Genomic DNA, 14208 nt, shown 5'->3' with positions numbered 1-14208 from the left:
AAAAGTAAGAAACTGATAAATTTCTAAAAGATATAACTTTTTTTTTTCATTTCAAAGTCAAAATGGAGACTCAGATAAAAAATAAAGGAACCTTCCTGCCTCCCCTGGCTTTTCCTAGGAATAGAAATGCTTGTAATATGATCCATGCACAGAGTGCCAGATTTACAGAGGTCCCCTTATGTTTCTGAGGCAGGATACTTTGTTTTGAGGAAGCTTGGAGGAAGGGAAAGCAAATAGGTTGTTGCACTTTGTTCACCTCTCCCAAATGCTCTTTGAATGGGAACAGTGGAGGTTGCAGTGGGGATGAAGGATTAGCAGATCCCACTGCCACGGGGCAATCCACACCAGCAGCAGATCTTTGAAGCCCAGAAGCTTCCAAAAAGATCAGTTAGTCACATCGAGCTGGGAGAGAACACAACCCTATGGGGAATTTTCAGTGGTATTCCCTGGGCACTTCCTGACATATTTTCCTCAAAACACAACTCGTTTCTTCAGGATTCAGTCAATGACAATAGCTTTGATTAAATGCAAAAGAAGAGAATTAGAGCAAGATGTGAGATGATCAACACTGCAGGCAGTAAAACCTGATGCAGTTATTTTCCTGGTATGATGAGCCAACTACCTCTCTCACTGGTTGGGCTGCCTCATCCTTTCCTGAGCACTCTCCTTGCTTTTGTATCCATCTGCTGTCTCCCATCCCATCCATCCTTTGTCAGCTCTCTGCATGTCCTCCATTTGATTACTGCACTTTGTTTAGCAAAGCACAGACCTGATCCAGGCTTAGAGCCCTAGGCACACAAACAGCACAGCTCAACTGCTCTTTACACTGCAACAAAGGGGGCCTAAATTATAGATCAGCACCTAAACCACCCAGCAGATTGACAGAGTGCTTGGAACATGGTTTTATGAAACTTTCCTCTTGCAGGAAAGCCAGTTTAAGAAGCTCTTGCCCTCCCCACTGCACTTCCCTATCCTCACTTGTTCCAGCGCAATCACTTGCTATAGCAACCTGCTGCAGAATAAAAGAACATCTCCATCATCCTCCAAATGCTGCTGTTTAAATAAAGCATTGATCGGGTCAATAGTCTGATTGATAGTGCAGTTCCACAGGGAGCAGCAATCAGCATAACTCTGCAGACCCTGGTCACAGCACAAGAGTGCTGAGAAGCAGCTTTACTACTGGAGACACTGGTTGTGGCATCATATGCTGAAATCCAGCTCCCAAAGATGCCAGCTCACAGACTGGATATTAGGAAGGAATTCTTCCCTGTGGTGGTGCTGAGGCACCGGCACAGGTTGCCCAGAGAAGCTGTGGCTGCTCCACTCCTGGGAGTGTTCCAGGCCAGGTTGGATGGGCCTTGGAGCAACCTGGGCTAGTGGAAAGTGTCCCTGCCCATGGCAGGGAGTTGGAACTGAATTATCTTTGAGGTCCCTTCCAACTCAAACCATTGTGTGATTCTATGATTCCCATTTGTACTTCTGAATTTTAAAGTGGTGCTGCATTTTGCACAAAGCCTGACACACTTTGACCCCACCCACACCTGCTATTTATGTGTTTGTCATGACTGACAAGAGTACAACCGTCTAAGGTGCCTAAGAGACACCCTTTAGAAGTGAAACCTTGGAGTATTGCTGACCTTGAAGAGCTGAAGCTCTCTCTCTTCCCATTTATCCTTGCAGATGCTGCAGCAAATCAACTGAACCTTGTGGTCAATGAGATCAACATAAAACCAAAAGGAACTTACAATCTTTCTCTATTAAGGAGAGATGATCTCAGTGCAGGCTCCATAAAATAGGAGTAATGGGAACTGTTCACGGTTGTTGAGTATCTGTAAGAGCAAAGTGCCTCTCATGAAGTGATGTAGTGAAGCTGTGCAGATGGTTTTATGCTCTAGTGTCACAACAAGGTACAAGTCAACCCAAAAGGAGTAATTTTTCCCTAGCTTTTGAGACATGCCTTCACACCCCATGTCTTCGAAAGTGCCACACTATCTCCTCTTTCCCACAGGTATCCCACGGAAAGCTCAGACTGAATGAGGAACAGAGCAAAACGTGTGCTTGCCCTGCTTGGAGAAGAGTCTTTTCCTAGTTTTCCTACTGGAACGTGTCTGAATTCCTTTTGTGTATTTTGTTTGGATGCTGCTTGGGGCAGAGGATCCTACGTTCCTCCTGTCACTGCTGGATCAACCAGTTATCCTGATGGAGCCAATATAAATGGAGCATTCCCTGGGAGGGTGGCACTATATCCATGCACTCTTGCTGTTAATCACCACTGTGGCACTTCTGACTAGAGATTCCTACAATTCTGGAGGGCTGAGACTGCAGGAACTAATTCTGTCTCATGAGAAGGAAGAAAATGACATTAAAAAATGTAAACAAATAACCTTACCAACACAATCTCTCATTCAGACATCTTCCAAGATGGGGGAAAAAATCTTTAGGGAAACAAACATCAAAACGCAGAAAAAAATCTCATCATTCTAAAAAACTAAATTCCTCATAATAACAGTACAAACTCTGATTGCCTTTCAAATTGCCTTTCAAATTACTGTCTTGTCACAGAGTCTTCAGGATGAACAAGCTCTGAAGATACCTAGAAACACAGTTTTCTTGCAGACTGTGGTTTCAAAGTTATTTCCCTTTGGCTCAACACTGTGACAGTGCTGATGTGATACTAAGCCAAGCATGTTTTCCATCAGTGAGACAGATTTTTGCAGGGGATTTTAATACCAATCACCTTCACGTTCACCTGCAATAAAATAAAGATTTAAAAGGCCTTTACTGACTTCAACTCCCAACAATTCTGAAAGAACTCCATTTTATTTACTTAAAAATATTTGCTATATTCACAGAATCATTCAGTAAATTTATAATCATAACAAAATTGTAAGAAAAGTAGTAGAAAACAAACAGCACTGGTATTGTGATGGAACACCCAGACTATCACACTAGACAGACAAATGTACCAATGACAAAATCTTCAGACAGTGACTGTCACAAAGAGCCATAAGCTTTAAAATGTGTCTGTCCCTGAAGAATCTGACTCTCCGTGTGCATTGCTCACACTCAGTGTTTCACTGTCTGTGTTCATGGCTGGCACCTCTGCAGCAGAAATGTGGGAATTCAAATGTGGGGCAGCATCCTCTCCTGAAACAAAAGGAAAGAAGGAAAAAAATACATTATTTGCTGCCTGTGACAACGACTGAACTCTACTGAAGTCATCTCCATATTCCATGGAAATACAAGTACACACACACCCCCTTACTGTCCACAGTTCTGAGGCATTTCAAAGGGTGTTGCTTTAGCCATCAGAGATCTCCTTACTAGGTAACAAAGGGATGAATTTCTGTACATATGTAGAATCACAGAATGGTTTGGGTTGGAAGGACCTTAAAGATGACCTTGTTCCAACCCCCTGCCATGGGCAGGGACACATTCCACTAGACCAGGCTGCTCCAAGCCCTGTCCAGCTTGGCCTGGAACACTCCCAGGGTTGGATCAGTCACAGCTTCTCTGGGCAAACCTGTGCCAGTGCCTCAGCACCCTCACAGGGAAGAATTTCTTCCTAACAGCCAATCTAAACCTACTCTCTGCCAGTTTGAAGCCATTCCCCCTTGTCATGTCACTCTAGGCCCTTGCATAAAGTCCCTCTTCAGATTTCTTACAGGCTCCCTTTAGGTACTGGAAGGACTGAGTTGTTTATAGACTGACTTGTATTTACATACAGATACACCCACCCACACATATATATAACATCTTAAGTAGGCCCAGAACAATTTCAAATATGAACACTGGTGTTTTCCACAGAACTGAAATGGGATCCACAGATGCTAACAGTATTTCTAAATTCCATCCATATGTATATGTCTGTTTGCATCAAACCCTTAAAAAACATTCAGGTTGTTCTAGACTACATATCCACATACAATCATAAATAGCGAAGCAATACGAGTTGAAGGCATTGGGTGCAAGTCCTACTGAAAAAAAAATGACCCTCTCAATGCTTCAGCTGCCTATAATATATGAGATGATGTTTTGGCTCTCCCTTACTCCATCCCATTTCCCTGGTTCATTAAAGGTCCTTCTTGCTACTCCTTTGTGGTTTATCTCCATTCTTTCATCCTGTACCAGACTCCAGAGAAAATGCACCCAGTCTCCCTCTGGAGATGTGGCTTGCAGGATTTTACAAGTCAACATCATCTTCCAACACCTCTGAGATGCACCCTGCCACTTCACATTCCTGTGACCTAACCCTGCAAAATGTGGGAGAGCTTGGGTGAGGGACAGGACCCTGCACAGCCCAGTCAGCACTGCACCTGCAAGGGAGAGGGACACATCCCATAGAGCTTCCAGCAGCTGTGACACTGCAGTGCTGAGATGTCCTCCTGTCTGTGAACCCCTGGAAGAGCTGAAAATATCCTGTAGCCAGAACCCAGAGATGGGATGGAAGAAGGGTCATGGGCAAAAATGAGTATATACTTAGCCTGAGGAAGGAGACAAAATGAATCAATTCATGGAGCAGGAAGAGCAAGACATGGATCAGGCTAGAGACACAGAATGAAAGAGCTCAGGAGAAATGATGTTGGAAGAATGACACGACAATCACAAAACTACAGGAAGAGCATTTTGAGATTTCAGTTGTCCTGGGAACATTTAAGTGTAGCAGTTACAAGCAAAACAAACATATATATGAGTCTGTGTATAACAGCAAATGCTGTCTTGGAGTTTGTTCTTATCCAATAAATTCTAACAATTCTCTCTTCCTCTGTGATAGACTAGGTAATTAAAACACTATTTCCCCAATAAAAGCAAGTTAGGCTTTTTTCACCCCAGTTAATTATCTACTGTGTCACTGTAGCAGCAATCCGCATTCATCTGACACGTAGCAAAACATGCTTCAAATGGCTAATTAAAACAAAAAGCCACTGCTGAAATAAAATTCCATCCGGTGTTTTTCATGCTAGAACAGCAGCCACAGCCTGGGAAGACAAACACCAACAAGGCCAAAGACAGCAAAGCCAGTACATGGGGTGACCTGTACCAGTCAAGTCTCCTGCCATTCAGGAAGGCAGCAGGAGCACAAAAGCATTTCTTGTGCCCCCAGGGAAGAAGCACATCACCTGGAGAAGAAAAGCCTTTGGGGAGATCTTAGAGCTGTCTTCTAGTCTCTAAAGGGTCTCCAAGAGAGCTGAAGGGGGGCTTTGGACATGAGCATGGAGTGATAGGACAAGAGGGAATGGCGTTAAGTTGAAGGACAGAAGGTTTATATCTTAGGAAGAAATTCCTGACTGTGAGGGTGGTGAAGCACTGGCACAAGTTGCCCAGACAAGCTGGGGATGCCCCATCCCTGGAAATGTTCCAGGCCAGGCTGGGTGTTGGTTGGAGCAACCTGGGCTAGTGGAAGGTGTCCCTGCCCATGACAGGGGGTTGGAACTACATGATCTTTAAGGTTCCTTCCAGCCCAAACCACTCTGTGATTCTAGTCTGTAGCCATATTTGGGTGATACAAAAAGGCTGTTCAGAAGGAGACTTAAAGAAAAGCAAAAGGTTGATTTGGTCAGACATGAAGTTGACACACAGTAAAGATGTCACTGTGCAATGCCCAAAGAAACCTTGTAAATCAGCCCAGACACCAAAGCAACTCTCCAACGCTGTGTGTAGTTTGATGCTTTCAAAGCTTGACTTGGTTAATAATTTCCACAGTCATGTCACATTCCATGATGTCATTGTTTCAACAGCTGTTTTCAGGTTTGTGGAAAAAAAAAAAAAGAATAAAATGAAGAAAAAAGGAGAAATTAGAGAGGGGGAAAAAAAAAGAATATTCCCTTATCCCAAGGTTCTGTAGTAACTTCACAAGTCGTTGATTCTGGGAGTGCTAAAAGAAAGTATCATATTAGCCTACATTCTTCCTAACACATACTCTGAAATGTTTTACAGACATACTATAGCTCAATTTTATGATACATATAAAATGCCAAAAGACTGAAAAAAGCCAAAGAATAATTCCATCTACTTGCTCAACAGAAAAGTTACCAGGTGCTCAGTTATCTAAAGAACCTTCAACTTAAAACTACCCAATGTCAATATTTCCCTTTTTTAAAGGCAGAAATCTGAAGTCTTTGACTTCATTAGATGCACAAAGAAAACACAGCACATGGATTTTCAGCATTTTAACTGTAAAAAACCCTGTGGATATCCTATTGCAGCTACATGGGAGATTCTGCTCCATCACTGTAACTTCCCAGGATAGAAAGCTGCTGGTCCTGAAACTCTATATTGGCCCAAAAACACAACTGCTAGGTTACTCTCACCTGTGTTTTACCATTAGTACCTTTTGCTGAAGGTAACCTCATGCATGCACAGTGCATAACACAGAGTATATATACATCTAGGGATGGCATGGGAATAAAAACACAAACAGAAGCAGAATGGTTTAAAATGCTTGTGTTCCTGCTCACAGAGCTGTTACTGATGATGTCTGTACCTGCCTGTTGTGCCCCAGTGACAGTGCTGGTACAGCCCCTGCTCTGCTCCTTCTTTAAAAATGTGATATTCCATTTCATTTCTTCCCCTTACCAGAGAGCAGCTCATAACCAATAGTAAGGTGGTTTCCTCTTCACCAGCACAAATCTGCAAACTGCAACGGTTAAAATCTTTTGATATGCCATAAGGAGTCAAAAGGAGTGAGCAGCAGGTTGAGGGAGGTGATTCTCCCCATCTGCTCTTGTGAGGCCCCACCTGGAGTACTGCACACAGCTCTGGTGTCCCCAGCATTAAAGGGCATGGAACTGTTGGAGCAAGTCCAGAGGAGGCCGCAAAGTTGGTAAGAGGACTGGAGCATCTCCCCTGCAAAGACAGGCTGAGAGAATTGGGGCTGTTCAGCCTGGAAAAGAGAAGGTTGTGTGGAGACCTCATAGCAACTTTCCAGTATCTGAAGGGGCTCCAGGGAAGCTGGAGAGGGACTCTGTAGTGATAGGACAGGGATTAATTTGGTACAAATTGAAAGAGTGGAAATTTAGATTAGGTATAAGGAAGAAGTTTTTTAATGTCAGAGTGGTAACCTGGCCTGGTGAGAGGTGTCCCTGCCCAGGGCAGGGGCTGGGACTAGATGATCTCTAAGGTCCATTCCAACTCCTTAATATACTACGAAATTATAAGAATGGAATGGAAAACCCTTCCCATTACAAAGCAGGGCAAGGCAGGAAGGCAGGTAATCTTGATGACTTTTTTTTCCCTCTTTGGAGGCTCTGGGATTACCCAGTACAATTTTGTAATCATGTAGTTAGGTGCATTTATAAAAATTTTCCTTGTTAAAATCCAATAAATGGAATATGTGACCTCAGGTGACCTCCAGTTTTCCAAATTAATTGTCAGCATCTAATAGAATAAATTCATATAAACTGAAAGCTGAGAGTCTCAGTAAATGTTTCAGTCCTTGACTGGCAAAAACTCACCAGTGACTGAAAACATCTTGATGACTCACTGATGGAAAAGGTCAGATTTCAGATTAGAGATTTTCCCTGTTCTTGGCAATCTATAACAAATTCATGTACAGTACTAAATTTCCAGACCTTTGTTTAACAGAAGCATAAAAATTAATGGTGTGTCAACCATCCAGTGACCTGTGAAGGGAGTTTTTCTCTAACAGGTTCCGTCACAGAGAGTAAGTTATATACGAATGTGTCGTGAATGTATGCCAAAAGAAAAAGGAATTAACCACACTGAAGGGAGGTTTGGTCCCTAATACCATATGGCAACAATAAGAACAAAGGAAAATGTTTAAATCTTTCTTTTTAAATTTTTCTATTTGGCAAAATAAAAAGACTAAATAAGTCTGACTTTTAAGCCAAATGAAAACCATGTGCTTTAACTCCTTCAACTCAGTGTCCATAGATTAAATAAAATGGCTATTTTTAATCTATCTGGAGATGAAGCAGACACAAATCTGGTCAGTGAAAAGTGTAATCACAGAATCATAGAGTGGTTTGGGTTGGAAGGGACCTCAAAGCTCACCTAGTTTTACCCTCTACCGTGGGCAGGGACACCTTCCACTAGATCAGGTTGCTCCAAGCCCCATCCAACCTGGCCTGGACCATTTCCAGGGATGGAACAGCCACAGCTTCTCTGGGCAATGTGTGCCAGTGCCTCAGCACCCTCACAGCCAAGAATTTCTTCCTCATATCTAATCTAAGCTTACTCTCTGTCAGTGTGAAGCCATTGCCCCTTGTCCTGCCACTCCAGGCCCTTGTAAATAGTCTCTCTCTATCAAGACAATAAATAGGGAAGGGTTAAAAGGATCAGGACCAGGTTATTGTTTCAGTATAAAACCAGAACAATAATTAGTGTAATTACCTCCATATTACTTCCTAAAATTTCAAAACAGCCCTCCCTCTACTCCCCAATGTAACAACTGAAGCAGCTCACTTCCAGAGCAAGAATAAACTTTCAAGCATATGTAAAAACAACTCCAGTACAGTGCTCTCAATCCTTTAATAGCAAGGCTGATAGGAATGGCTTGTTTCTTCTTCTGCCAGATTCCAGCTGCTTCACTTTGTTTATTCCTGACTTCAAAGTTTAAAACACTGTCCTGTCCCAACAAATAACTTCCTCCAGATGGCATTAGCTCAAGTGTTCCAAGCACTGGGATAGCACAGCACCTGCAGGTCTGTAACTCGGAATCTTACAATCTTCAATGAAAGTGCCATTTTTTTTACTGTGTCATTCCCCCATTTTGCTTTGGGTTTTTCAAAGTTATGAGTGGCTGAAATAAGTGTTTGTCATTTCTTTCAGCATAAAAAGACTTACATCTGGCATTTATTTCTAAAGGCCATTAGCAGGGGAACAGAGTTGTCAGAAATTCCTTACAGTAATAATTAAAGTGGAAGAATACCTACAGGCCCAAAGTAACAGAACCACTATTAGTAGAGACAGTGTATAGAATCATGGGATGGTTTGGGTTGGAAGGGACCTCAAAGATCATCTAGTTTCATCCCCTGCTGTGGGCAGGAACACCTTCCACTAGACTAGGTTGCTCCAAGCCCCATCCAACCTGGCCTGGAACACTCCCAGGGCTGGGGCATCCACAGCTTCTCTGGGCAACCTGTGCCAGTGTCTCAGCACCCTCAGAGTCAAGAATCTCTTCCCAATCCCTAATCTAACCCTGTCTTCTTGTCAGTTTGAAGCCATTTCCCTTGTCCTGTCACTCCAGGCACTGCCCAAAGTCCCTCCCCAGGTCTCCCTGGAGCCTTCTTTTCTCCAGGCTGAACACCCCCAGCTCCCTCAGCCTTTCAGCCTCTCTTATTTGCTCCTCTCTCTTCTGCTTTCTCAGCTTCTCTTAACTGCTCCTCTTACTTCTAAGTAATGATGTGAGACACATGTTTGTACCAATATGTGTCCCATCCATGTCTCCATGGATATCTGTATGCACTGAACTGCAATTCACTCACTTTCACACATGGTTCTTCAGACAAGTTGTCAAATAGAGCAAACCAAGAAGTGGCATTTTTTGCAAAACCAAAATTATTCCACACTTGCTGGGCTAACATATACTGATAAGAAACATCCATATTTTGATGTAAGGAATTCTGAAGGCTACACTTAAAGGAAAAAATAAAGTGCAATGTCAATCTCGTTACTAATTATAACTATATATAGCATTTCCAGTTCAGACTCATGTCTAGCTGTGTTGTGCATGGCTTACAAAGTTGAAATTGGGTAAGGTAAGGAACTAGTCACTTGGTCTTGAGATGGAAAAGATTACAGCCTTCCCAGGAATTAGCAGGACCAGCAACAGAACAGTTTCTAAAATAATCCAGTTGTTTGGACAAAGTTATTCTCCATTCATTACAAATGATAGTTTCTCTGCTTTTCTAGCTCTGGCCACCCTGAATCCATAATTATTTAGGTTACTGTGGAGAAAGTGGCCTTTCTCAGCTCTGCCAGAAATGTGCTGTTTAGGGCAGGGACTCCAGTGTAATTGTGTGAATGCTTTGCCAAGCGTTTCCCTGGCTGCAGGTGAGACCACTGCCTTCATAGGGCTGAAACAGAAAGCAACAACAAGATGTCCTGCAAATTCCTACAGTTCTGTTTTTGTAACTCAACCCCAAACTGCCCCAAACTCAGCCAGTCTCATGACAAGCAGGAAAGACTCTAGGCAAAACGAGGCCAAATTTCTAGTGCAGAGTTACATGGAAGAAGCAGATTTACAATTAAAACACTTGAGTTGTTTTACAGAAATGGACAGACATCTCTAGGCCTTGAGCCAAAAATGTCTGGATTTAAAAGCATGAGTCTATGCTTGAGCTGAAAAAAACACAGTTTCATTCTCAAAGGCTTCAGCCAACTCATAAACTTCCCTAAGTGGGACACAGACACCAGTGGAGACAGAAAACTATATAGCATGAGTTCAGTTCAAGTTTTGATATAAACTTGGCCAATTCCACCTTCCCATGGTGTAATGTACTCACAGAAACTGCATACAAGCACATACAAAATAAACACATGTACATACACTTTGCTTTTGTTGTTTGTTTGTGTAACCCTAATGTATATCCCAGCTATAAATACTTCCAAAAAGGAAATAAATGCAGGTCCTGAGTCAGTAAAGGAGGGTGGGACCAGGCTCAGCACCTAACAAATTTTTCAAAGCAGAATATTTGAAAATTATTTCTTCCTCCTCTCAAGTCAGAGTTCAAGGTTCAGTGGTTTTCCAAAACACTCTATATTCCCACCAATGGCAACACTAAACAGAGCAAAAACTGGAAATACATTAAATAAACTCAAACCAGATTGTTCAGAACCCTAACACAGAGACCGGTAGGGAAGGGCAGACACAAAACAGCTCCAAAAACATCTAGGAATGAGATTGCAGAGTTTACTAAATAAATATTTCCTTTTGGTGCCTAAAATCTACTCCTTTAGATCTGGCATCTTCTGCTCTGTAGAATATCTCATTGCTTAACAAAATCATTCCCTGGCCAAAACTCCTCCTGCTGTTTCCCAGCAATTCCCTTCCAAAAGATGTGTAATGATCTTTCCAAACAACTGCAATGATTATTAATACTAAGAAGAAATACTAAAAGTCAATTTGATTTTTCCATACAGATCCCTGTGAATTTTGGATGTGCAATTGGCTCTCTTTTCTTAACCTTTAAGCAGTGCTGTTTCTTGGCTGAACCATTTTCCTGAAGAGAACTGAGATGAGGGTCTGTGGTAAATCCCGAAGCAGCAGCTTTTATTTCAGAGTAAAAAAAAAAAAATGGCAAAGGAGTTGGTTCCTTCCTGGTCAGGAGTCTTTGAAAAACCACCAGGAAAATGTGCAAGGGCTGGGGGGAGGAGTAATCCTTAAATCCACAAGAGACAAATCTAGGTAAACAGCTGGTGGAATCAGGAGAATTTGACAAGTGATAATTAAAAAAGTGCACATCTAATTGTGTAATTAATATTTTACTTAGCCAGTGAGGCTAAACATCACCTCCATGCCAACCTTTTTCTCATCTTATGCAAAATCTAACCAGCAAGTGGACAGGAAGGTAATTGTAAAAGCATGTTTGGATAATAAGATTCAGCTCTGCTATTCACACCTTCATGTTTTGGGGCTCCTAAAGACATTTTAATGACAATACCTGAAGCAAAATAAAGAAGCTTAAAAAAAGGAAAAAGTACCTCGAATGATCAATCATGGGAATTCACACATAATTCTGAGATAAAGTTGTGCAGCCTTTCCCTCAGGATATGGAATCAGTCAATGCAAACCCAGCACTGGGACAGGCTCCACTGGGACCTCATATCTCAACAATATTAATTGCAGCAATATTGCCTCCAGCTTATCTCCATCGTGCCACAGTGCTAGACACAACAGCATTCACAGCCTACATGGGGAGCAGCAAGTGAAAGAAATAAAAATCAAAGCCTTTTTTTAATTCTTGGAAGTGACATGGGCTGCTTTCATTGGAAAATAATTAAAAAATAATTTACACAAGTAATTAAAGTTGAACAACCAAAATCAATGATGTTAAGTCATAAATTAAGGTTTGAAAATTAACATCTTTCCAGTTCATGCTTAAAATAGAGATGGGTGTCCCAGTCGGGTTGTGGCTGCCTCATCCCTGGAAGTGTTCCAGGCCAGGCTGGATGAGGCTTGGAGCAACCTGGACTAGGAATATTTAGGGAAGGTGTCCCTGCCCAGGACAGGGACATGGAACAAGATGAGCTTTAAGGGCTCTTATAACCCAAGCCATTCTGCGATTCCATGATTCCCTAAGCAAATGATGTTCTTTTGTCAGTGGACTGGCCAGGATAGCCACTAGGTTATTCTGGAGTCCCCTCCTGCCTTCATATCAATTCACCCAGACAGTGAAATTACCAACAGCTACTCCAGTGTGATGCTCTCATGCAGCCTTCAATGTGTGGTCATCCATATCCCTTGGGATGCACCTATGAGCATCTCTATTTATAGACAGGTTCAGGAGATCCAGATTAGATATGAGGAAAAAAATATTTCCCTGTTAGGGTGTTCAGGCACTGGAATATTGCCTAGGAAGATGGTAGAGTCACTATCTCTCTAAGTGTTTAAGAGGCATCTGGTTCTGACACTGAAGGATATGGTTTAGGGGTTCCAGCAGTGACAGGTTAATGGTTGGACTTGATGATCTTAGAGGTCTCTTCCAACCTTGATGATTCTATGATCCTAAGTCAAGCCTGAGCACGTTATCTGCAGTGATGCTTAAGTGCCTGTGCCTACCAAGCACCACCACAGGCTATTCAGCCCTGCTAACACCACACACACACACACACAAGACTATCCAAAAAATTACTGGGCATGTTGGAGGACAACTTTCAGTGAATCAGTGTAAGAAGTCACAAGCTACTTTCTATCACTTAAAAGTGTGATGGAAGACTTTGATGATCTTGCGCTCAAACAGACAAGAGGATTTCCTGGGCAAGGAGGTGATATCCCCTCCAACCATTGCAGCAATCTGTACCCAGATTTGAGTGGAAGTTAGGGAATGGGTGTCAGAAATAAAAGAAGAAACTTTCTGCTTGATAATGGGCAGATTTTTCTCACTGCAAGTTATATATCCTCACATATAGAGGAGTCACTAAATGCATTAATAGAATCATAGAATTTTAGGGGTTGGAATGGACCCTACAGATCATCTAGTCCAATCCCCTGCCCTGGGCAGGGAAACCTTCTACCAGACTAGGATGCTCAAGGTGTCACCTGGCTTTGACCCAGATTTGAGTGGAAGTTAGGGAATGGGTGTCAGAAATAAAAGAAGAAACTTTCTGCTTGATAATGGGCAGATTTTTCTCACTGCAAGTTATATATCCTCACATATAGAGGAGTCACTAAATGCATTAATAGAATCATAGAATTTTAGGGGTTGGAATGGACCCTACAGATCATCTAGTCCAATCCCCTGCCCTGGGCAGGGAAACCTTCTACCAGACTAGGATGCTCAAGGTGTCATCCAACCTGGCTTTGAACACTGCCAGGGTTGGGGCAGCCACAGCTTCCCTGGGCAACCTGTGCCAGTGACTTACCACCCTCACAAGAAAAGCCTTCTTCCTAATAGCTAATCTAAATTTCCCCTCTTTCAATTTATTCTTATACATTTATATTTTTTTATTCGTTTATTCTTATAGTTAAAAAACTAATTAATGTATATTCAGCATAAAAACTCCCTTCAAATAACATGTGTTTTTCTAGCTGACCACAAACCAAAGGGCTGTATTTCCCTACTCTGAATACTTAAAAATTCACATGACCCTATGCAGCTGTTTTGATGATTTTCACTTACAAAATCAAGGGATTCTCCATAAGGAAGCACTTTGCCAAGACTCCTATTACTGTACCACCATTACAAAGATCTAGCATATTAAAATGGTTATACCTACAGCACAATTACTCAAAATTCTTGTAATTACACCTTTTCAGAAGAAGATGATGAATGTTTTCCTCAGGAAAGAAAACAAAAGACAGAACAAAGTCAGCCCTACACAGTTAGCATTTTCCAGTGGTCAGTCTAACAAATTCCAGGACATCTCTATGCACATTTCTAGTACATGAACAAACTTATCAAAAATATCTCTTTTCAAGCCTTTTGTTTAACAGCAGAAGTTGGTCACTAAAGGGCTTGTCATTTGTGCATATCAATGACCCTTGGAAAATGTACAGGAATAAGCAATCCCAGGATGTTTAGAGAG

The 14208-nt window shown here is 42.0% G+C and overlaps 1 protein-coding gene across 1 annotated transcript in view; it reads right to left on the bottom strand.

Annotated features, from left to right (window-relative positions):
- Positions 1–3013: 3013 nt before the first annotated feature.
- The window catches only part of KIAA0586 (KIAA0586 ortholog), a gene marked incomplete at its 5' end in the record, with an annotated part of 79821 nt that continues 68626 nt past the window's right edge, over positions 3014–14208 (bottom strand). Inside the window, one exon of the mRNA XM_009081035.1 lies at positions 3014–3147. Coding sequence (XP_009079283.1) covers positions 3014–3147 — 134 coding nt within the window. The remainder of the gene's footprint in view (positions 3148–14208) is intronic.

Source organism: Acanthisitta chloris, unplaced genomic scaffold (genome assembly GCF_000695815.1).
Source record: "Acanthisitta chloris isolate BGI_N310 unplaced genomic scaffold, ASM69581v1 scaffold1798, whole genome shotgun sequence".
Lineage (NCBI taxonomy): Eukaryota > Metazoa > Chordata > Aves > Passeriformes > Acanthisittidae > Acanthisitta > Acanthisitta chloris.
Note: the sequence above shows the minus strand (reverse complement) of the source record. Positions and strands in the feature narration are given on the sequence as shown.